Here is a 22,295-nt window from a genome sequence, read left to right as displayed (position 1 = left end):
GAATACTTTCCGAATGCACTCAAAGACATTATCTTCACACATATTTTAGACGTTTTTCACTGACAGCCAGAAACTCAATCAGCTAGACCTATTGCCATGCACACTACTCAAATTGCGGGCTTCCCAAACGCAGTTGTGACTTGAAACAATCCACAACTATTTTTTTTTTAATAAGCTAATGATCCTCTGTGGATAAGTCATGCTCCCTAGTGAAGTATTTTGAATGACTTTATTTAGACAGGACTAATTACATAATTTTGGCGAAACATCAATTTACTTCAGGGCAATCCATTATCCTAACAGTGCACCGTGCACCCGGCAACTTTCCTTTCCAATTCGCAAGAGGCTGAAACCAGAGAGCTGTATATAATGACGAGATGCTCATGTCTCCGCCCTAACAATGGGAGTCTTTGTCCCAAAGGCGGGAAGGCAGGCGACAAGCTTAGGTCTGCATATTATTTCCATAGAAACGCATTGGGCTTATACTGGACAGATTTTGGCGAGAGTGAGCTCTCTCACTTCGCCTCTTCCTCTCTACTGATACTATATCACCGGAGAAAGCATCAGAGCGAGCGAAACAGCACCCCTCTATATATAGCCCATGTATCTTATGCTGTCTGGACAGAAATAGTATGACATGCCATACTCTTTTGGTCCAGACAGCATCAGATACATGGTCTATACTTCACCCCTCCTCACCCAGCCTCACTCCAGCCTCACCCCTCCTTACCCGCTCAAACCCTCTAGTCTCACCACTCCTCACCCCTTGCCTGTGTGTGCCCCCCAGTCATGGTATTCTCCATCCAGTGAGTCTAACCACATCCACATGAGAGGAGGGTGCAGCCTGGAGCACTGTGGTGATGCATTAAAGACCATGTCCAGGTGATGTGTACGCTTGCATGCTAGTTACAGTACACGTAATCTGATAGAAAATGTCAATAAAAAAATTGCAGACAAGTTTTGTAGTTTTCTTTTAATTTAATGACGCATTCACCGGCTCTGACGCTCGTTGGATGTGGCAGGGCTTGCAAACTATTATGGACTACAAAGGGAAACCCAGCCGCGAGCTGCCCAGTGAGCCTACCAGATGGGCTAAATGCCTTTTATGCTCGCTTCAAGGCAAGCAACACTGAAGCATACATGGGAGCACCAGCTGTTCACGCTCTCCGTAGCCGATGTGAGCAAGACCTTTAAACAGGTCAATATTCACAAGGCCGTGGGGCCAGACGGATTACCAGGACGTGTACTCAGAGCATGCGCGGACCAACTGGCAAGTGTCTTCACTGACATTTTCAACCTCTCCTTGACCGAGTCTGTAATACCTATATGTTTCAAGCAGACCACCATAGTCCCTGTGCCAAAGAAAGCTAAGGTAACCTGCCTAAATGACTACCGCCCCGTAGCACTCACGTCGGTAGACATGAAGTGCTTTGAAAGGCTGGTCATGGCTCACATCAACACCATCATCCCGGAAACCCTAGACCCACTCCAATTCGCATACTGCCCCAACAGATCCACAGATGACGCAATCTCAATCGCACTCCACGCTGCCCTTTCCCACACGGACAAAAGGAACGCCTATGTGAGAATGCTTTTCATTGACAACAGCTCAGCGTTCAACACCATAGTACCCTCCAAGCTCATCATTAAGCTTGAGTCCCTGGTTCTGAACCCCGCCCTGTGCAACTGGACTTCCTGACGGGCCGCCCCCAGGTGGTGAAGGTAGGAAACAACATCTCCACTTCGCTGATCCTCAACACTGGGGCCCCACAAGGGTGCGTGCTCAGCCCCCTCCTGTACTCCCTGTTCACCCATGACTGTGTGGCCAAGCACGCCTCCAACTCAATCATCAAGTTTGCAGATGACACAACAGCAGTAGGCTTGATTACCGACAATGACGAGACCGCCTACAGGGAGGAGGTGAGGGCTCTGGGAGTGTGGTGCCAGGAAAATAACCTCTCACTCAACATCAACAAAACAAAGGAGATGATCGTGGACTTCAGGAAACAGCAGAGGGTGCACCCCCCTATCCACATCGACGGGACCGCAGTGGAGAAGGTGGAAAGCTTCAAGTTCCTTCGTACACATCAACGACAAACTGAAATGGTCCACCCACGCAGACAGTGTGGTGAAGAAGGCGCAACAGAGCCTCTTCAACCTCAGGAGGCTGAAGAAATTCGGCTTAGCACCTAAAACCCTCACAAACTTTTACAGATGCACAATTGAGAGCATCCTGTCGGGCTGTATCACCGCCTGGTACGGCAACTGCACCGCCCACAACCGCAGGGCTCTCCAGTGGGTGGTGCGGTCTGCCGAACGCATTACCGGGGGCAAACTACCCGCCCTCCAAGACACATACAACACCCGATGTCACTGGAAGGCCAAAAAGATCATCAAGGACATCAACCACCCGAGCCACTGCCTGTTCACCCCGCTATCATCCAGAAGGCGAGGTCAGTACAGGTGCATCAAAGCTGGGACCGAGAGAATGAAAAACAGCTTCTATCTCAAGGCCATCAGACTGTTAAATAGCCATCACTAGCACATTAGAGGCTGCTGCTGCCTATTGAAATCAATGGCCACTTTAAGAAATGGAACACTAGTCACTTTAATAATGTTTACATATCTTGCACTACTCATCTCATATGTATATACTGCATTCTATTCTATAATATTCTACTGTATCTTAGTCCATGCCGCTCTGTCATTGCTTGTCCATATATGTATATATTCTTAAATCCCATTCCTTACTAGTTTTGTGTGTATTGGGTATATGTTGTGAAATTGTTAGATATTATTGCACTGTCGGAGCTAGAAGCACAAGCATTTCGCTACACCCACTATAACATCTGCTAAACACGCGTATTTGACAAATAAAATTTGATTTGATGATCATATCGTATCGTGAGGTCCCTGGCAATTACCAGCCCTACTACTTGGTCAGTATTTAACTACTCTCGATAACACTGACAAGATACTCAGCTTTAGACCCAGAGCAAATCAATCACTGCACTATATCTGGATGAAGCTTCAGTACAGTAGCATCTAAGGCCTTCTGCAAAGACCACGTCCAGAAACAGCAGTAAGACAGCACTATCATCTGTGGCTAACATCTGAGACCATGTCATCTAAAACCCCTTTATCTGATACAGTACTCCTAATTAATAAATAAGAACATAAATGGAGATGTGAGTGGTAGCTAGCTAGCTAATTGACTACAGTATAGTACAAAGCTATAGCACACAATACATAATGGATAATGCACTTTTGACACAGTCACATGACAAAAACCTTGAAAAACACACACACACACACATACACATACACACACGTAATAAATCAACTACACACAAAGAGCCACAATCTCCCATCCCCTTCTAACACACACAAAAACAATGACCCCCCTAACACGTGCAACGAGAGCCAGCACAACACAAAACACCAGTCAGTCAGTCAGTCAGGAGAAAACAGAAGATGAGGCAGGCTGCTTACCATGCTTTATCCTGCTTCTGAGTAAGAAGATGCAGTCTCCCACGCGCTCACTGGCACACACACACCACACACAGGCTCAGAGAGGAAGGGATTGAGAGTGAGAGTGTGGAGGGAGCATAGAAGGCAGAGAGAGCACAGCAGGCGAAGTGAGAAAACGGGAGAGGGAGAAAGTGTGGGATGGGGTGAAAGGGGGGGTGGGTGAGGGAGGGTGGGAGAGAAAGACGGAGAGAGAGAAAATTAGAGAGAGAAAGAGACACAGAGAGAGAGAGGAGAGAGAGAGAGAGAGAGAGAGAGGAGAGAGACAGAGAGAGAGACAGAGAGAGAGAGAGACAGAGAGAGAGAGAGAGAGAGAGAGAGAGAGAGAGAGAGACAGAGAGAGAGAGAGAGAGAGAGAGAGACAGAGAGAGAGAGAGAGGGGGGAAGATGAGTGAACATCAGGAGCTAATTCTGGATGTGGCTGTAAGACCTAAATCATGCATGTAGCAGCTGTGCTGGCATGGCGTGTGTGTGTGTAAGTATTGATGTGAATGTGTACTGCGTGCAACTCTGTCAGGGCAAAAAGAAAGGAGCGTGAGTAGGTTTGACAGTAGAGGACAGCAGAAACACTCCACTGTCCTTTACAATACACTGCTTCAAACGGAGACAATAGAGAGAGCATGGAGAGAGGAGAGAAAGAGAGCAAGAACAGAGAAAATGAGAGAGAGACAAAGGCCATATATACGGTAGAGACCGGAAATAGAGATTTTCAAAAAGAGAGAAAGATATATACGGAGAGAAACAGATGCCAGATGGAGTGTCTTCTCCCTGTATCCAGTAGGCTCTATCCCAGCATTCACTATGCACTGAGGACTATTCCCCTCTATCCCAGCATTCACTAAGCACTGAGGACTATTCCCCTCTATCCCAGCATTCACTAAGCACTGAGGACTATTCCCCTCTATCCCAGCATTCACTAAGCACTAAGGACAATTCCCCTCTATCCCAGCATTCACTAAGCACTAAGGACAATTCCCCTCTATCCCAGCATTCACTAAGCACTGAGGACTATTCCCCTCTATCCCAGCATTCACTAAGCACTGAGGACTATTCCCCTCTATCCCAGCATTCACTAAGCATTGAGGACTATTCCCCTCTATCCCAGCATTCACTAAGCACTAAGGACAATTCCCCTCTATCCCAGTATTCACTAAGCACTGAGGACTATTCCCCTCTATCCCAGCATTCACTAAGCACTGAGGACTATTCCCCTCTATCCCAGCATTCACTAAGCACTGAGGACTTTTCCCCTCTATCCCAGCATTCACTAAGAACTGAGGACTATTCCCCTCTATCCCAGCATTCACTAAGCACTGAGGACTATTCCCCTCTAACCCAGCATTCACTAAGCACTGAGGACTATTCCCCTCTATCCCAGCATTCACTAAGCACTGAGGACTTTTCCCCTCTATCCCAGCATTCACTAAGCACTGAGGACTATTCCCCTCTATCCCAGCATTCACTAAGCACTGAGGACTATTCCCCTCTATCCCAGCATTCACTAAGCACTGAGGACTATTCCCCTCTATCCCAGCCTTCACTAAGCACTGAGGACTATTTCCCACAGAGTGGACCAGCTGGCTAACACACACGCACACACAGTGCAAGCATATACAGTTGAAGTCTGAAGTTTACATACACCTTAGACAAATACATTTAAACTCCGTTTTTCACAATTCCTGACATTTAATCCTAGTAAAAATTCCCTGTCTTAGGTCAGTTAGGATCATCACTTTATTTTAAGAATGTGAAATGTCAGAATAATAGTAGAGAGAATGATTTATTTCAGCTTTTATTTCTTTCATCACATTCCCTGTGGGTCAGAAGTTTACACACACTCAATTAGTATTTGGTAGCATTGCCTTTAAATTGTTTAACTTGGGTCAAACGTTTCGGGTAGCCTTCCACAAGCTTCCCACAATAAGTTGGGTGAATTTTGGCCCATTCCTCCTGACAGAGCTGGTGTAATGGAGTCAGGTTTGTAGGCCTCCTTGCTCGCACACGCTTTTTCAGTTCTGCCCACATATTTTCTATAGGATTGAGGTCAGGGCTTTGTGATGGCCACTCCAATACCTTGACTGTGTTGTCCATTTTGCCACAACTTTGGAAGTATGCTTGGGGTCATTGTCCATTTGGATGACCCATTTGCGACCAAGCTTTAACTTCCTGACTGATGACTTGAGATGTTGCTTCAATATATCCACATAATTTTCCTTCCTCATGATGCCATCTATTTTGTGAAGTGCACCAGTCCCTCCTGCAGCAAAGCACCCCCACAGCATGATGCTGCCACCCCCGTGCTTCACGGTTGGGATGGTGGTCTTCGGCTTGCAAGCAACCCCCTTTTTCCTCCAAACAGTTCTATTTTTGTTTCATCAGACCAGAGGACATTTCTCCAAAAAGTACGATCTTTGTCCAGTTGCAAACCGTAGTCTGGCTTTTTTATGGCGGTTTTGGAGCAGTGGCTTCTTCCTTGCTGAGCTGCCTTTCAGGTTATGTCGATATAGGACTTGTTTTACTGTGGATATAGATACTTTTGTACCTGTTTCCTCCAGCATCTTCACAAGGTCCTTTGCTGTTGTTCTGGGATTGATTTGCACTTTTCGCACCAAAGTACGTTCATCTCTAGGAGACAGAACGCGTCTCCTTCCTGAGCGGTATGACTGCTGCGTGGTCCCATGGTGTTTATACTTGCATACTATTGTTTGTACAGATGAACGTGGTACCTTCAGGCGTTTGGAAATTGCTCCCAAGGATGAACCAGACTTGTGGAGGACTACAATCTTTTTCCTGAGGTCTTGGCTGATTTATTTTGATTTTCCCATGATGTCAAGCAAAGAGGCACTGAGTTTGAAGGTAGGCCTTGAAATACATCCACAGGTACACCTCCAATTGACTCAAATGATGTCACTTAGCCTATCAGAAGCTTCTAAAGCGATGACATCATTTTCTGGAATTTTCCAAGCTGTTTAAAGGCACAGTCAACTTAGTGTATGTAAACTTCTGACCCACTTGAATTGTGATACAGTGAATTATAAGTGTAATAATCTGTATGCAAACAATTGTTGGAAAAATTACTTGTGTCATGCACAAAGTAGATGTCCTAACCGACTTGCGAAAACGATAGTTTGTTAACAAGAAATTTGTGGAATGATTGAAAAACAAGTTTTAATGACTCCAACCTAAGTGTATGTAAACCTCCGACTTCAACTGTACATACACACACGCAGACAGACACACGAACGTACAACACAGCGCGGGGCTCAAACTGTGTGTGTGTGTGTGTGAGAGAGGCCGAGAGAGAGACAGAAAGAGATGACTGTGCCCGAGTAATAATATATTAACTCAAAGCTAATCACACACACACACACACAGGTGTTTTATGAGACAGTGTGTGATAGAGGATCAGATGTGTGTGTAGGAGTGTTTGGGTCTACAGGGTCTGTGGCTGCACAAGGCTGATACTGTAAATATGTAGAATAGAAACTCTTTAATCATAGGGTCTGTTTCAGAGTGGGATTCCTTGTTTTGCTCATATTTCTCTCTACCTCTCCCACTCTCAAATCCCCCTCTCTCTCGCCCTCATACCTCTCCCCCTCTCTCTCTCCCTCATACCTCTCCCACTCTCAAATCCCCCTCTCTCTCCCTCATACCTCTCCCACCCTCAAATCCCCCTCTCTCTCTCCCTCATCTCTCCCACTCTCAAATCCCCCCTCTCTCTCCCTCATATCTCTCCCACTCTCAAATCCCCCTCTCTCTCTCCCTCATATCTCTCCCACTCTCAAATCCCCCTCTCTCTCTCCCTCATATCTCTCCCACTCTCAAATCCCCCTCTCTCTCTCCCTCATCTCTCCCACTCTCAAATTCCCCTCTCTCTCTCCCTCATATCTCTCCCACTCTCAAATCCCCCTCTCTCTCTCCCTCATATCTCTCCCACTCTCAAATCCCCCTCTCTCTCTCCCTCATATCTCTCCCACTCTCAAACCCCCCTCTCTCTCCCTCATATCTCTCCCACTCTCAAATCCCCCTCTCTCTCTCCCTCATATCTCTCCCACTCTCAAATCCCCCCTCTCTCTCTCCCTCATATCTCTCCCACTCTCAAATCCCCCTCTCTCTCCCTCATATCTCTCCCACTCTCAAATCCCCCTCTCTCTCTCCCTCATATCTCTCCCACTCTCAAATCCCCCTCTCTCTCTCCCTCATATCTCTCCCACTCTCAAATCCCCCTCTCTCTCTCCCTCATATCTCTCCCACTCTCAAATCCCCTCTCTCTCTCCCTCATATCTCTCCCACTCAAATCCCCCTCTCTCTCTCCCTCATATCTCTCCCACTCTCAAATCCCCCTCTCTCTCTCCCTCATATCTCTCCCACTCTCAAATCCCCCTCTCTCTCTCGCTTACATCTCTCCCACTCTCAAATCCCCCTCTCTTTCTCGCTTACATCTCTCCCTCATCTCTGTTCTCTCTCTCCTTCACATGCCTCTCTTTCTCTCTCTCCCTATTATTTGTTGGCATGCCATATCTACCGCTGTCCAGTATATGCACTGTTCTCATAAATGACTTTTACGGGCTGCCCTTGAGTCCAGCACTGCTCCCATAACAAACAGTCGACACACCATCCAACCCTCTCCGCATACAGTATTTCTTGTTTCACCCCTGGTTCCCACGAGACCAGACGTCTCTCTTCCCAGTGTCTCCCTCTGTCTGTCACTGTTGACAGCCTCTGTTTAAAAAAACTCCATGTCAGCAGAGCTAGAGACAGGGTTAGGGATAGGGCTACTGTAGGACAGGGGGCTGAGGTCATCACTGAATCAACTGTAAAGGCTCTGTGATCTAACGGTCTGTCTGTCAGTCTGTCTCTATTCTCTAGCCACTGACTGGTCAGCTAAACTAAATTTTCCCAGAACGCTTCATAGATCTATGATCATCTGTCCTTCATTGCTTAAATGGACTTAAGATGATTTTAGAGCTACGAAGGTTTAAGGAAACACACTCCAGACCATCTCTCAACTGGCCTTGACTAATTCCAAATGAGAATAATGCTGACTTGGAATAATCTGGATTAAAATATACTTTTGGTGTGTGATATGAGTGAGGTAAAAAGTGAAGAGGACCATCCAGGTGCCTGTCCTATCTATTCATAGAAGCAGGGCACGTAAGTGTAGGGCTGTGACGGTCATGGAATTTTGGATGAAGGTTATTGGTCAAAAGTTGTTTTTGTTTCTTTTCTCTGCTCCTGACTGCATGTGGTGCTGCAGGGAGGGGGCATTGCCTCGGCAACCAAAGCCTTGTTGGCTTCAACACCTTAGTTGTTTCAGCAAGGAGCAACAAAGTTTCATCACTTTGTAAAGAGTTCCTGTTACCGTGGAAACAGACTCAACCACATGAATGCCTGGCCGTCGCGCCTTCAGTCAGCTGTTCGTTTAAAAAAAAAATCAAAATTTTTTAAAACGGTTATGCAGGTTATTTTATTTTCATGACGGTGTTCATCCATAATCGTTTGTTACACAATTATACGGTAATTGTGCCACCCCTACATAAATGTGAAGATGTGACGATATAATTTAAGCATACCATAGGGTGCAATATACACGTTGGAATACATCAGAATCCTCAAAAGGTTCTACAGCTGCACCATTGAGAACATCTTGACTGGCTGCATCACCGCTTGGTATGGCAACTGCTTGGCATCCGACCGCAAGGTGCTACAGAGTGTAGTGCGTACGACCCAATACATCAGTGGGGCCGAGCTCTCTGCCATCCAGAACCTCTATACCAGGCGGTGTCAGAGGAAGGCCCTAAAAATTGTCAAAGACACCAGCCACCCAAGTCATAGACTGTTCTCTCTGCTACCGCATGGCAAGCTGCACCGATGCACCAAGTCTGAAACCAACAGGACCCTGAACAGCTTCTACCCCCATGCCATAAGACTGCTAAATAGTTGACCAAATAGCTAACAGGACAAATAGCTACCCAGACTATCTGCATTGACCCCTCTTTTGACTCATCACATACGCTGCTGCTTACTATCTATCCTGTTTGCATAGTCACTTTACCCCTCCATATATGTACATATCTACCTTAATTACCTGGTACCCCTGCACATGGACTAGGTACTGGTACCCTGTGTATATAGCCAAGCCATCGTTACTCATTTTGTATTTATTCCTTGTGTTATTGTTTTTCTCTCTGCATTGTTGGGAAGGGCCAGTAAGCATTTCACTGTTAGTGTACGCATGTGACAAATAAAATGTTATTTGATTTATACACACTATCGTTCATACCCAGATGATGGGCCTTATAGGGCTGTGAAGGAGAGGTGAGGGGAAGAGCACTTTGAAAGAAACATGAAAGCAAGCACAGAAACAGCTCCCCTTGCTTGATACAGCCTTCCCCTATGAAACACCTCACCAGGTGGAGACATACTTGATACAGCCTTCCCCTACGAAGTATGAAAAAATACCTGTAAGTCGCTCTGGATAAGAGCGTCTGCTAAATGACTAAAATGTAAAATGTAAAAATGAAACACCTCACCAGGTGGATAAACTCAACACAAGCTCAAGACATACTCTGTCTCAGTGCCTTACTATCAGAGCAGTATGAGGGAATGGAGGTATGGTATGATCACAGTGGCTGCCAAGCCACAATCCTCCACAGAAATAGACCTAGCTGCTAAAATCATGACATGATGAGAATGGGCTTGGTGGTGAAAGACAAAGTCTACCATCCAGTCTGATCTAGTCAAGTTACACCACCTCTCCTCCCACCAGTCTGATCTAGTCAAGTTACACCACCTCTCCTCCCACCAGTCTGATCTAGTCAAGTTACACCACCTCTCCTCCCACCAGTCTGATCTAGTCAAGTTACACCACCTCTCCTCCCACCAGTCTGATCTAGTCAAGTTACACCACCTCTCCTCCCACCAGTCTGATCTAGTCAAGTTACACCACCTCTCCTCCCACCAGTCTGATCTAGTCAAGTTACACCACCTCTCCTCCCACCAGTCTGATCTAGTCAAGTTACACCACCTCTCCTCCCACCAGTCTGATCTAGTCAAGTTACACCACCTCTCCTCCCACCAGTCTGAACCCAGCACACTATACACATTAAGCCCATTCATTATGATTAGGAACATAGAGTAAGATCACTTAGTTTAGATCACTAACACAAGACCCAGAAACCAGCCCACACTATGGTCATTTATTATCAATGAGAACACAGACGGAGAGTATTACTTAGCGGGGGGGGTTATGTACAGTACCAGTCAAAAGTTTGGAAACACCTACTCATTCAAGGGTTTTTCTTTATTTTTACTATTTTCTATATTGTAGAATAATATTGAAGAAATCAAAACTATGAAATTACACATATGGAATCATGTAGGTTGGAACCAAAAATCTCAAATGTGGACTCATCAGACAAAAGGACAGATTTCCACCGGTCTAATGTCCATTGCTTGTGTTTCTTGGCCCAAGCAAGTCTCTTCTTATTATTGGAATCCTTTAGTTGTGGTTTCTTTGCAACAATTCGACCATGAAGGCCTGATTCATGCAGTCTCCTCTGAACAGTTGATGTTGAGATGTGTCTGTTACTTGAACTCTGTGAAGCATTTATTTGGGCTGCAATCTGACGTGCAGTTAACTCTAATGAACGTATCCTCTGCAGCAGAGGTAACTCTGGGTCTTCCATTCCTGCGGCGGTCCTCATGACAGCCAGTTTCATCATAGCGCTTGATGGTTTTTGCGACTGCACTTTCAGAGTTCTTTAAATCTTCCGGATTGATTGACCTTCATGTCTTAAAGTAATGATGGCCTGTCGTTTCTCTTTGCTTATTTGAGCTGTTCTTTTTGTCTTTTTTTTAGGGGGTAGATCAGCTTTAATATATCAGATAGATTGTAACTTCCATCAATGTAATTGTCTGCATATCTTCCAATCCCCCATATGTTTTTTTTCTCGCATATACAGTGGGGAAAAAAAGTATTTAGTCAGCCACCAATTGTGCAAGTTCTCCCACTTAAAAAGATGAGAGAGGCCTGTAATTTTCATCATAGGTACACGTCAACTATGACAGACAAATTGAGCATTTTTTTCCCCCAGAAAATCACATTGTAGGATTTTTTTGAATTAATTTGCAAATTATGGTGGAAAATAAGTATTTGGTCAATAACAAAAGTTTCGTTATATACCCTTTGTTGGCAATGACACAGGTCAAACGTTTTATGTAAGTCTTCACAAGGTTTTCACACACTGTTGCTGGTATTTTGGCCCATTCCTCCATGCAGATCTCCTCTAGAGCAGTGATGTTTTGGGGCTGTCGCTGGGCAACACGGACTTTCAACTCCCTCCAAAGATTTTCTATGGGGTTGAGATCTGGAGACTGGCTAGGCCACTCCAGGACCTTGAAATGCTTCTTACGAAGCCACTCCTTCGTTGCCCGGGCGGTGTGTTTGGGATCATTGTCATGCTGAAAGACCCAGCCACGTTTCATCTTCAATGCCCTTGCTGATGGAAGGAGGTTTTCACTCAAAATCTCACGATACATGGCCCCATTCATTCTTTCCTTTACACGGATCAGTCGTCCTGGTCCCTTTGCAGAAAAAACAGCCCCAAAGCATGATGTTTCCACCCCCATGCTTCACAGTAGGTATGGTGTTCTTTGGATGCAACTCAGCATTCTTTGTCCTCCAAACACGACGAGTTGAGTTTTTACCAAAAAGTTATATTTTGGTTTCATCTGACCATATGACATTCTCCCAATCCTCTTCTGGATCATCCAAATGCACTCTAGCAAACTTCAGACGGGCCTGGACATGTACTGGCTTAAGCAGGGGGACACGTCTGGCACTGCAGGATTTGAGTCCCTGGCGGCGTAGTGTGTTACTGATGGTAGGCTTTGTTACTTTGGTCCCAGCTCTCTGCAGGTCATTCACTAGGTCCCCCCGTGTGGTTCTGGGATTTTTGCTCACCGTTCTTGTGATCATTTTGACCCCACGGGGTGAAATCTTGCGTGGAGCCCCAGATCGAGGGAGATTATCAGTGGTCTTGTATGTCTTCCATTTCCTAATAATTGCTCCCACAGTTGATTTCCTCAAACCAAGCTGCTTACCTATTGCAGATTCAGTCTTCCCAGCCTGGTGCAGGTCTACAATTTTGTTTCTGGTGTCCTTTGACAGCTCTTTGGTCTTGGCCATACTGGAGTTTGGAGTGTGACTGTTTGAGGTTGTGGACAGGTGTCTTTTATACTGATAACAAGTTCAAACAGGTGCCATTAATACAGGTAACGAGTGGAGGACAGAGGAGCCTCTTAAAGAAGAAGTTACAGGTCTGTGAGAGCCAGAAATCTTGCTTGTTTGTAGGTGACCAAATACTTATTTTCGACCATAATTTGCAAATAAATTCATTAAAAATCCTACAATGTGATTTTCTGGATTTTTTTCCCCCAATTTGTCTGTCATAGTTGACGTGTACCTATGATGAAAATTACAGGCCTCTCTCATCTTTTTAAGTGGGAGAACTTGCACAATTGGTGGCTGACTAAATACTTTTTTCCCCCACTGTGTATATATATATACATACAGTGGGGAGAACAAGTATTTGATACACTGCCGATTTTGCAGGTTTTCCTACTTACAAAGCATGTAGAGGTCTGTCATTTTTATCATAGGTACACTTCAACTGTGAGAGACGGAATCTAAAACAAAAATCCAGAAAATCATATTGTATGATTTTTAAGTAATTAATTTGCATTTTATTGCATGACATAAGTATTTGATCACCTACCAACCAGTAAGAATTCCGGCTCTCACAGACCTGTTAGTTTCTCTTTAAGAAGCCCTCCTGTTCTCCACTCATTACCTGTATTAACTACACCTGTTTGAACTCATTACCTGTATAAAAAACACCTGTCCACACACTCAATCAAACAGACTCCAACCTCTCCACAATGGCCAAGACCAGAGAGCTGTGTAAGGGCATCAGGGATACAATTGTAGACCTGCACAAGGCTGGGATGGGCTACAGGACAATGGGCAAGCAGCTTGGTGAGAAGGCAACAACTGTTGGCGCAATTATTAGAAAATGGAAGAAGTTCAAGATGACGGTCAATCACCCTCGGTCTGGGGCTCCATGCAAGATCTCACCTCGTGGGGCATCAATGATCATGAGGAAGGTGAGGGATCAGCCCAGAACTACACGGCAGGACCTGGTCAATGACCTGAAGAGAGCTGGGACCACAGTCTCAAAGAAAACCATTAGTAACACACTACGCCGTCATGGATTAAAATCCTGCAGCGCACGCAAGGTTCCCCTGGTCAAGCCAGCGCATGTCCAGGCCCGTCTGAAGTTTGCCAATGACCATCTGGATGATCCAGAGGAGGAATGGGAGAAGGTCATGTGGTCTGATGAGACAAAAATAGAGCTTTTTGGTCTAAACTCCACTCGCCGTGTTTGGAGGAAGAAGAAGGATGAGTACAACCCCGAGAACACCATCCCAACCGTGAAGCATGGAGGTGGAAAAATCATTCTTTGGGGATGCTTTTCTGCAAAGGGGACCGGACGACTGCACCGTATTGAGGGGAGGATGGATGGGGCCATGTATCGCGAGATCTTGGCCAACAACCTCCTTCCCTCAGTAAGAGCATTGAAGATGGGTCGTGGCTGGGTCTTCCAGCATGACAACGACCCGAAACACACAGCCAGGGCAACTAAGGAGTGGCTCCGTAAGAAGCATCTCAAGGTCCTGGAGTGTCCAGACCTGAACCCAATAGACAATCTTTGGAGGGAGCTGAAAGTCCGTACTGCCCAGCGACAGCCGCGAAACCTGAAGGATCTGGAGAAGGTCTGTATGGAGGAGTGGGCCAAAATCCCTGTTGCAGTGTGTGCAAACCTGGTCAAGACCTACAGGAAACGTATGATCTCTGTAATTGCAAACAAAGGTTTCTGTACCAAATATTAAGTTCTGCTTTTCTGATGTATCAAATACTTATGTCATGCAATAAAATGCAAATTAATTACTTAAAAATCATACAATGTGATTTTCTGGATTTTTGTTTTAGATTCCGTCTCTCACAGTTGAAGTGTACCTATGATAAAAATTACAGACCTCTACATGCTTTGTATGTAGGAAAACCTGCAAAATCGGCAGTGTATCAAATACTTGTTCTCCCCACTGTATATATATATATATTTGTAAGTCGCTCTGGATAAGAGCGTCTGCTAAATGATGTAAATGTAAATGTAATATATACATACATATACATACATACACACATTATAGCAAGCTGTTCTTGCTATAATATGGACTTGGTCTTTTACCAAGTAGGGTTATCTTCTCTATACCACCCCAACCTTGTCACAACACAACTGATTGGCTCAAACGCAATAAGAAGGAAAGAAATTCCACAAATTAACTTTTAACAAGGCACACCTGTTAATTGAAATGTATTCCTGGTGGTTACCTCATGAAGCTGGTTGAGAAAATGCCAAGAGCGTGCAAAGCTGTCATCAAGGCAAAGATTCTTTGAAGAATCTCAAATATAAAATATATTTTCATTTGTTTAACACTTTTTTGGTTACTACATGATTCCATACGTGTTATTTCATAGTTTTGATGTCTTCACCATTATTCTACAATGTAAAAAATAGTCAAAATAAAGAAAAACCCTGGAATGAGTAGGTGTGCCCAAACTTTTGACTGGTACTGTATGTCTGGTTTGTTTGTTTCCATAGCCACAGTGCAGTTTGAAACCGATATAAACAACATGACACCTGACAATCAAAGAATGAACGGGACACTCCAGCAGTGGTCATTGGTCCGCCCCTCTGTGTGCTGTGACCAATCACAGGACGCTTCTACAATCAGGAAATAAAATTTTAAAATTCTAAAGTAAAGTATGGGGATAGAATGGAATCAAGGTTAAGGGGAGGAGCCTATAATTCCACCCAATCAACGGACAACTAACTGGTCATGATCTCAGAGTTACAGAACCAAAGGGATACAATAAATGAGCCCACGTAAAATCATGGAGGAGGGGAGAGCGAGGGAGTCCAAGCCTTGATGGGTCAGAGGGAGGGGGAGGCAGCAGCAAGATGGATGGAGGGAGGGTAGTGTTAGGATGTGAGAGGACTGGGCGTGGCCGGGTGAGTGGCGGGGGGTGGTGGAGGGGTAGATGGATGGGCAGCGGGGTAGGTATAAGTATAGGTACAGGAGGTGTCTTACTTTGGGCGTGGGGCAGGAGGCAGTGGAGAGGCGCGAGGTGGCCTGGGCGCGGGGCGACTCGGAGGGCGTGGTGCTCAGAGAAGCTGTGTCTCTGGGAAGAACCTGCACACCCCTAGAGATGATGCTGTCTGGGATCTATGGAGATAGAAGTTATATCTAGTTATATTTACTACTACACACAGACAGACAAAGAGCGGGTAAGCAATATCTACAACACACACAAGTAGTTATTTCATCCTCACACAGGAAAAGAGAGGAAAACTGTGTGCACAAACAGCACTGTACTATACACACACACAGCACTGTACTATACACACACAAACAGCACTGTACTATACACACACACAGCACTGTACTATACACACACAAACAGCACTGTACTATACACACACACAGCACTGTACTATACACACACAAACAGCACTGTACTATACACACACAAACAGCACTGTACTATACACACACAGCACTGTACTATACACACACAAACAGCACTGTACTATACACACACAAACAGCACTGTACTATACACGCACAAACAGCACTGTACTATACACACACAAACAGCACTGTACTATACACACACAAACAGCACTGTACTATACACACACACAGCACTGTACTATACACACACAAACAGCACTGTACTATACACACACAAACAGCACTGTACTATACACGCACAAACAGCACTGTACTATACACACACAAACAGCACTGTACTATACACGCACAAACAGCACTGTACTATACACACACAAACAGCACTGTACTATACACACACAAACAGCACTGTACTATACACACAAACAGCACTGTACTATACACACACAAACAGCACTGTACTATACACGCACAAACAGCACTGTACTATACACACACAAACAGCACTGTACTATACACGCACAAACAGCACTGTACTATACACACACAAACAGCACTGTACTATACACGCACAAACAGCACTGTACTATACACACACAAACAGCACTGTACTATACACACACAAACAGCACTGTACTATACACGCACAAACAGCACTGTACTATACACGCACAAACAGCACTGTACTATACACACACAAACAGCACTGTACTATACACGCACAAACAGCACTGTACTATACACACACAAACAGCACTGTACTATACACACACAAACAGCACTGTACTATACACACACAAACAGCACTGTACTATACACACACAAACAGATAAAAGACATCTCGAAAGCACACACAGATTGGTCAGTCAGTCTGGCCAGTCAGTCATCTGTTTTCTGATTGGCCAGTTAGACTTTTCTAATAACTATAACAATATGAATACATTCTAAACATCATTAGACACTAGTTCCAGACGCATGTTAAACCCTGTGTGTGTGTGTGTGTGTGTGTGTGTGTTTGTTTGTGTGTGTACCATACACAGTATGGCTGCAGTGCAGACAGAGTATGTGCCTGTGAGGAGACAGACAGGCCAGGCAGGCCCACAGTTTCCCCTCAGGGCTGCTGCTGTGGATGTGTGGATCTGCGACTGTGATCCGCACGGCTCATTTGAGCAGTGCTAGTGGGCCCTGGGAGAGAGCCAGTGGGATTTACAGGGGGTTTCCAATGGAGCGCTAAGGGGTTAGTGTTGTGCTAATTATCACCATAGGCTTTACTGGCAGCCCAGCACTGAACCCCACTCTGCTAATTAGCAACACAAGCTAACCCAGCTAGCGCTAATAACACTGTCCTGGCGATACACACACGTCATGACCTATACAAGATGGGGTGAATCTCAAAAGTCCTTCTTCATTCCTCGCATCCTCACCTCCCAAGATTCCTCTCCTCGGATCGAGCACTTTTGAGATTCATGGTGTTCAAGTTTGCAGGGAGGAATTATGGGAGGGGTGGCATGCAGAGTACAGTGGTATGTGATGTAGGAGCGACGTGTGACATGAGGGTGGGTAGATTTGAGGGGTCTTACCGTTACCGGCTGGTCTCCAGAGCAGGAGCAGGTGTAATGAGGTGGGGCGGGAGGGAGGTTAGATACCAGACCAGGTAGATACTGGCTATCTTTAGCCATGACAACAGCATGGTTATGGTGCTGGGGCTTCCCCTTCTGGTGATGGATGGTCAACACAGGATGAAACATGAATACACACATAACAGGCATATACACACAGGCATATACACACAGGCATATACACACAGGCATATACACACAGGCATATACACACACACAACAGGTAAACACACACTGATGTACTGATGTATCAAAATTAAGGATCAACACAGGTGCAGTAATGCAGTGAACAGGGACATCATATGATAATGTAGCGAACATGGACATCAGATGATAATGTAGTGAACAGGGACATCAGATGATAATGTAGCGAACAGGTACATCAGATGATAATGTAGTGAACAGGGACATCAGATGTTAATGTAGTGAACAGGGACATCAGATGTTAATGTAGCGAACAGGGACATCAGATGATAATGTAGCGAACAGGGACATCAGATGATAATGTAGCGAACAGGGACATCAGATGATAATGTAGCGAACAGGGACATTGGATGATAATGTAGCGAACAGGGACATCAGACGATAATGTAGTGAACAGGGACAGCAGTTAATAATGTAGTGAACAGTGCCATCAGATGATAATGTAGCGAACAGGGACATATGGTGATAATGTAGCGAACAGGGACATCAAATGATAATGTAGCAAACATTGACATCCGATGATAATGTAGCGAACAGGGACATCATGTGATAATGTAGCGAACAGGGACATGAAATTATAATGTAGCGAACAGGGACATCAGATGATAATGTAGTGAACACAATACATAACTCATTTTCTTCCTCTTATCCCTCGTTCAGCCCTCCCTCTCCATTTTCCTCTCTACCCATTCATCTTCCTCTCTTCTCCTCCCTCTATCCCTCTATTTCTGCTAGATTTCCCTTCCTTTCTCTGGGTGTAATGATCATAATTCATTTTATAAAGAACTTCCGGGCATTTTATAAAGAACTATCCATGTTGATGTTAACTTGAGGATTTTAACATGAGAAACAGCAACAGGCCATTGTGTGTTTACCTTGGCAGCGATGGCGGCGGCGGTGATGTGTGAGTTGTGTCCGTGGGAGTGGGAGTGGGAGTGGTGGTGGTGGGCGTGGTGGTCCTCGGTAGACACCAAGCAGCTGTCCTTCATCTTCTCATCATCATCATCATAATCATCATCATCCTCACACTGCACACCCTTAGAATAATAATACACTTTATTAAGAAAACACAATTCATAGAGAAAACCACAACTAACGGTGCTGTATTTCATAACATATATATTTTTTAAATGGATAAAAGAAACATTTTAAAAGCAGATATAGCTATAATGATAAAAAATAAGTACTGCCACAAATTGACGAAGACTTCTGCGAAGTGGAAACTTTGTGATTATGGTGCAGGAATAAAGCACAGCGAAGCAGCTATATTTAATGTATGGACATCCTTTCATTATCATGTAGGGACCTTTCACTTTCATATAGTGACCTCCTCTCATTATGGTGTAGGGACCTCCTCTCGTTATCATATAGGGACCTCCTCACGTTATGATGTAGGGACCTCCTCTCGTTATCATATAGGGACCTCCTCACGTTATGATGTAGGGACCTCCTCTCGTTATCATATAGGGACCTCCTCACGTTATGATGTAGGGACCTCCTCACGTTATGATGTAGGGACCTCCTCACGTTATGATGTAGGGACCTCCTCACGTTATGATGTAGGGACCTCCTCACGTTATGATGTAGGGACCTCCTCTCGTTATCACATAGGGACCTCCTCACGTTATGATGTAGGGACCTCCTCTCGTTATCATATAGGGACCTCCTCACATTATGATGTAGGGACCTCCTCACGTTATGATGTAGTGACCTCCTCACGTTATGATGTAGGGACCTCCTCTCGTTATCATATAGGGACCTCCTCACGTTATGATGTAGGGACCTCCTCTCGTTATCATATAGGGACCTCCTCACGTTATGATGTAGGGACCTCCTCACGTTATGATGTAGGGACCTCCTCACGTTATGATGTAGGGACCTCCTCACGTTATGATGTAGGGACCTCCTCTCGTTATCACATAGGGACCTCCTCACGTTATGATGTAGGGACCTCCTCTCGTTATCATATAGGGACCTCCTCACATTATGATGTAGGGACCTCCTCACGTTATGATGTAGTGACCTCCTCACGTTATGATGTAGGGATCTCCTCTCGTTATCATATAGGGACCTCTTCTCGTTATCATGTAGGGACCTCCTCTCGTTATGATGTAGGGACCTCCTCTCGTTATCATGTAGGGACCTCCTCTCGTTATCATATAGGGACCTCTTCTCATTATTATATAGGGTCCTCCTCTCATCAGTAGGGACCTCTCACTTTCATGTAGGGACCTCTTCTCATTATCAGTAGGGACCTCTTCTCATTATCATGTAGGGACCTCTCATTATCATGTAGGGACCTCTCATTATCCAGTAGGGACCTCTCATTATCCAGTAGGGACCTCTCATTATCAGTAGGGACCTCTCATTATCAGTAGGGACCTCCCATTATCAGTAGGGACCTCTCATTATCAGTAGGGACCTCTCATTATCAGTAGGGACCTCTCATTATCAGTAGGGACCTCTCATTATCAGTAGGGACCTCTCATTATCAGTAGGGACCTCTCATTATCATGTAGGGACCTCTCATTATCATGCGGTGTGGGGTGTCCCTCTTTTTCTTCCAAAAAGAAATGCAAACACATAGGAGGAGAGCGAAAGAGTATCACCTTGTCCTCTGTCTGGGTGCAGGCGATGCTGTTGAGGGTGAGGGGCGGGGAGAGGGGCGGTGGGGGTGAGGGCAGGTCCTCCAGGGCCTCGTGGACTTCCTTCACCTTCACAACCGCGTCACGCAGCAGGTCAATGGCGTGGGGCAGAGCTGGAAGGATGAACTGGAAACACTCCTGTAAGAGGAGAGAATTAGGGGTCAGAGGTTAGAGTTCAAGGACAGTAATACAGCAGGTCTATGGGATTGGCGCGCGTGCACACACACGCACACCAGATTTTACCTGTGAGCCTTTCTTGCTGCCAGGTAGGTTGATGATGAGGGTTTTGCCTCTGATTCCACAGACAGGCCTGGAGAGCATGCCCAGAGGTGTGACTTGCAGGGAGCCCATCAGCATAGCCAGGGACATCCCTGGAGCCTCGCGCTCTATCACCTCTCTGGTGGCCTGCAGCATGGGAAGAGAGGAAGGGAGGAAGGGGACACTGGTTACTGTACTGAACAGTTATCCTCACAAATATTACATTCACCTACAGCAGGGTCAAGGATGGGCAAGAAGGTCTATGGTCAGGGCTGAGATAACAGCCTAACTGCATGGAAAAAGCTAAGGCTTAACCTACTGTAGTAACCGACTGCAAGGCTCCATCCACTGGGGCCTAGTGAAAGTAGTGCAGTAATTACTACTCCTATGAGCAGAACCATAGCCACCATGCTAAAAGACAGATTAGAACAGTGATTCCTTTTAATCCCTGATGTTTCTTTCTTTATCTCAAAGCCCCTCACCTCGGTTGTGTGTGTGTGTGTGTGTGTGTGTGTCCCCTGGGGATAAATTCCCTCCAGCAGATCCTGTTTTTTCGATCCACACACCATGGGGGGGACAGTGGAATTGATTTAAGAGTAGTGATGTTGTGTGCCCTTGAGTTGAATGACACTTCAAACATGCACATTATTAAAAAAAGAAGAGAAAGATAGGACATATCAGAGAGCGAGAAAGAAAGAAAGAAAGAAAGAAAGAAAGAAAGAAAGAAAGAAAGAAAGAAAGAAAGAAAGAAAGAAAGAAAGAAAGAAAGAAAGAAAGAAAGAAAGAAAGAAAGAAAGAAAGAAAGAAAGAAAGAAAGAAAGAAAGAAAGAAAGAAAGAAAGAAAGAAAGAAAGAAAGAAAGAAAGAAAGAAAGAAAGAAAGAAAGAAAGAAAGAAAGAAAGAAAGAAAGAAAGAAAGAAAGAAAGAAAGAAAGAAAGAAAGAAAGAAAGAAAGAAGAAAGAAAGAAAGAAAGAAAGAAAGAAAGAAAGAAAGAAAGAAAGAAAGAAAGAAAGAAAGAAAGAAAGAAAGAAAGAAAGAAAGAAAGAAAGAAAGAAAAAGAAAGAAAGAAAGAAAGAAAGAAAGAAAGAAAGAAAGAAAGAAAGAAAGAAAGAAAGAAAGAAAGAAAGAAAGAAAGAAAGAAAGAAAGAAAGAAAGAAAGAAAGAAAGAAAGAAAGAAAGAAAGAAAGAAAGAAAGAAAGAAAGAAAGAAAGAAAGAAAGAAAGAAAGAAAAACATCCACAGCCAGAAGCCAGCAGTAATCGCCAGGGAGTCACAAGCGCTTTCTCCCTCTCACACACACACACGCACGCATCCACACATGCATGCACTCACACACACACAAGCAAATGAACATACACTCACACACACAGAGTCAACCATAAAATTGAATATGACACACTCATACACACATTGACAACATATGCAAAATATATCATATGGAAA

At 44.8% G+C, this 22,295-nt stretch overlaps 1 protein-coding gene across 18 annotated transcripts in view; it reads right to left on the bottom strand.

Annotated features, from left to right (window-relative positions):
* gphna (gephyrin a) overlaps nucleotides 1–22,295 on the bottom strand; it is a 96,649-nt gene that overhangs the window by 32,804 nt on the left and 41,550 nt on the right. For 11 of the 18 annotated variants that reach the window (XM_041854714.2, XM_041854718.2, XM_041854719.2 and 8 more), the window contains exons 5-9: nucleotides 20,840–21,001; nucleotides 20,561–20,734; nucleotides 18,827–18,988; nucleotides 17,709–17,843; nucleotides 15,745–15,879 (exon numbers count right to left, since the gene is read on the bottom strand). In XM_041854714.2, coding sequence (XP_041710648.1) covers nucleotides 15,745–15,879; nucleotides 17,709–17,843; nucleotides 18,827–18,988; nucleotides 20,561–20,734; nucleotides 20,840–21,001 — 768 coding nt within the window. The remainder of the gene's footprint in view (nucleotides 1–15,744; nucleotides 15,880–17,708; nucleotides 17,844–18,826; nucleotides 18,989–20,560; nucleotides 20,735–20,839; nucleotides 21,002–22,295) is intronic. The other 7 variants (XM_041854722.2, XM_041854725.2, XM_041854728.2 and 4 more) reach the window with 2 other exon arrangements.

This window comes from Coregonus clupeaformis, chromosome 29 (genome assembly GCF_020615455.1).
Source record: "Coregonus clupeaformis isolate EN_2021a chromosome 29, ASM2061545v1, whole genome shotgun sequence".
Classification (NCBI taxonomy): domain Eukaryota; kingdom Metazoa; phylum Chordata; class Actinopteri; order Salmoniformes; family Salmonidae; genus Coregonus; species Coregonus clupeaformis.
Note: the sequence above shows the minus strand (reverse complement) of the source record. Positions and strands in the feature narration are given on the sequence as shown.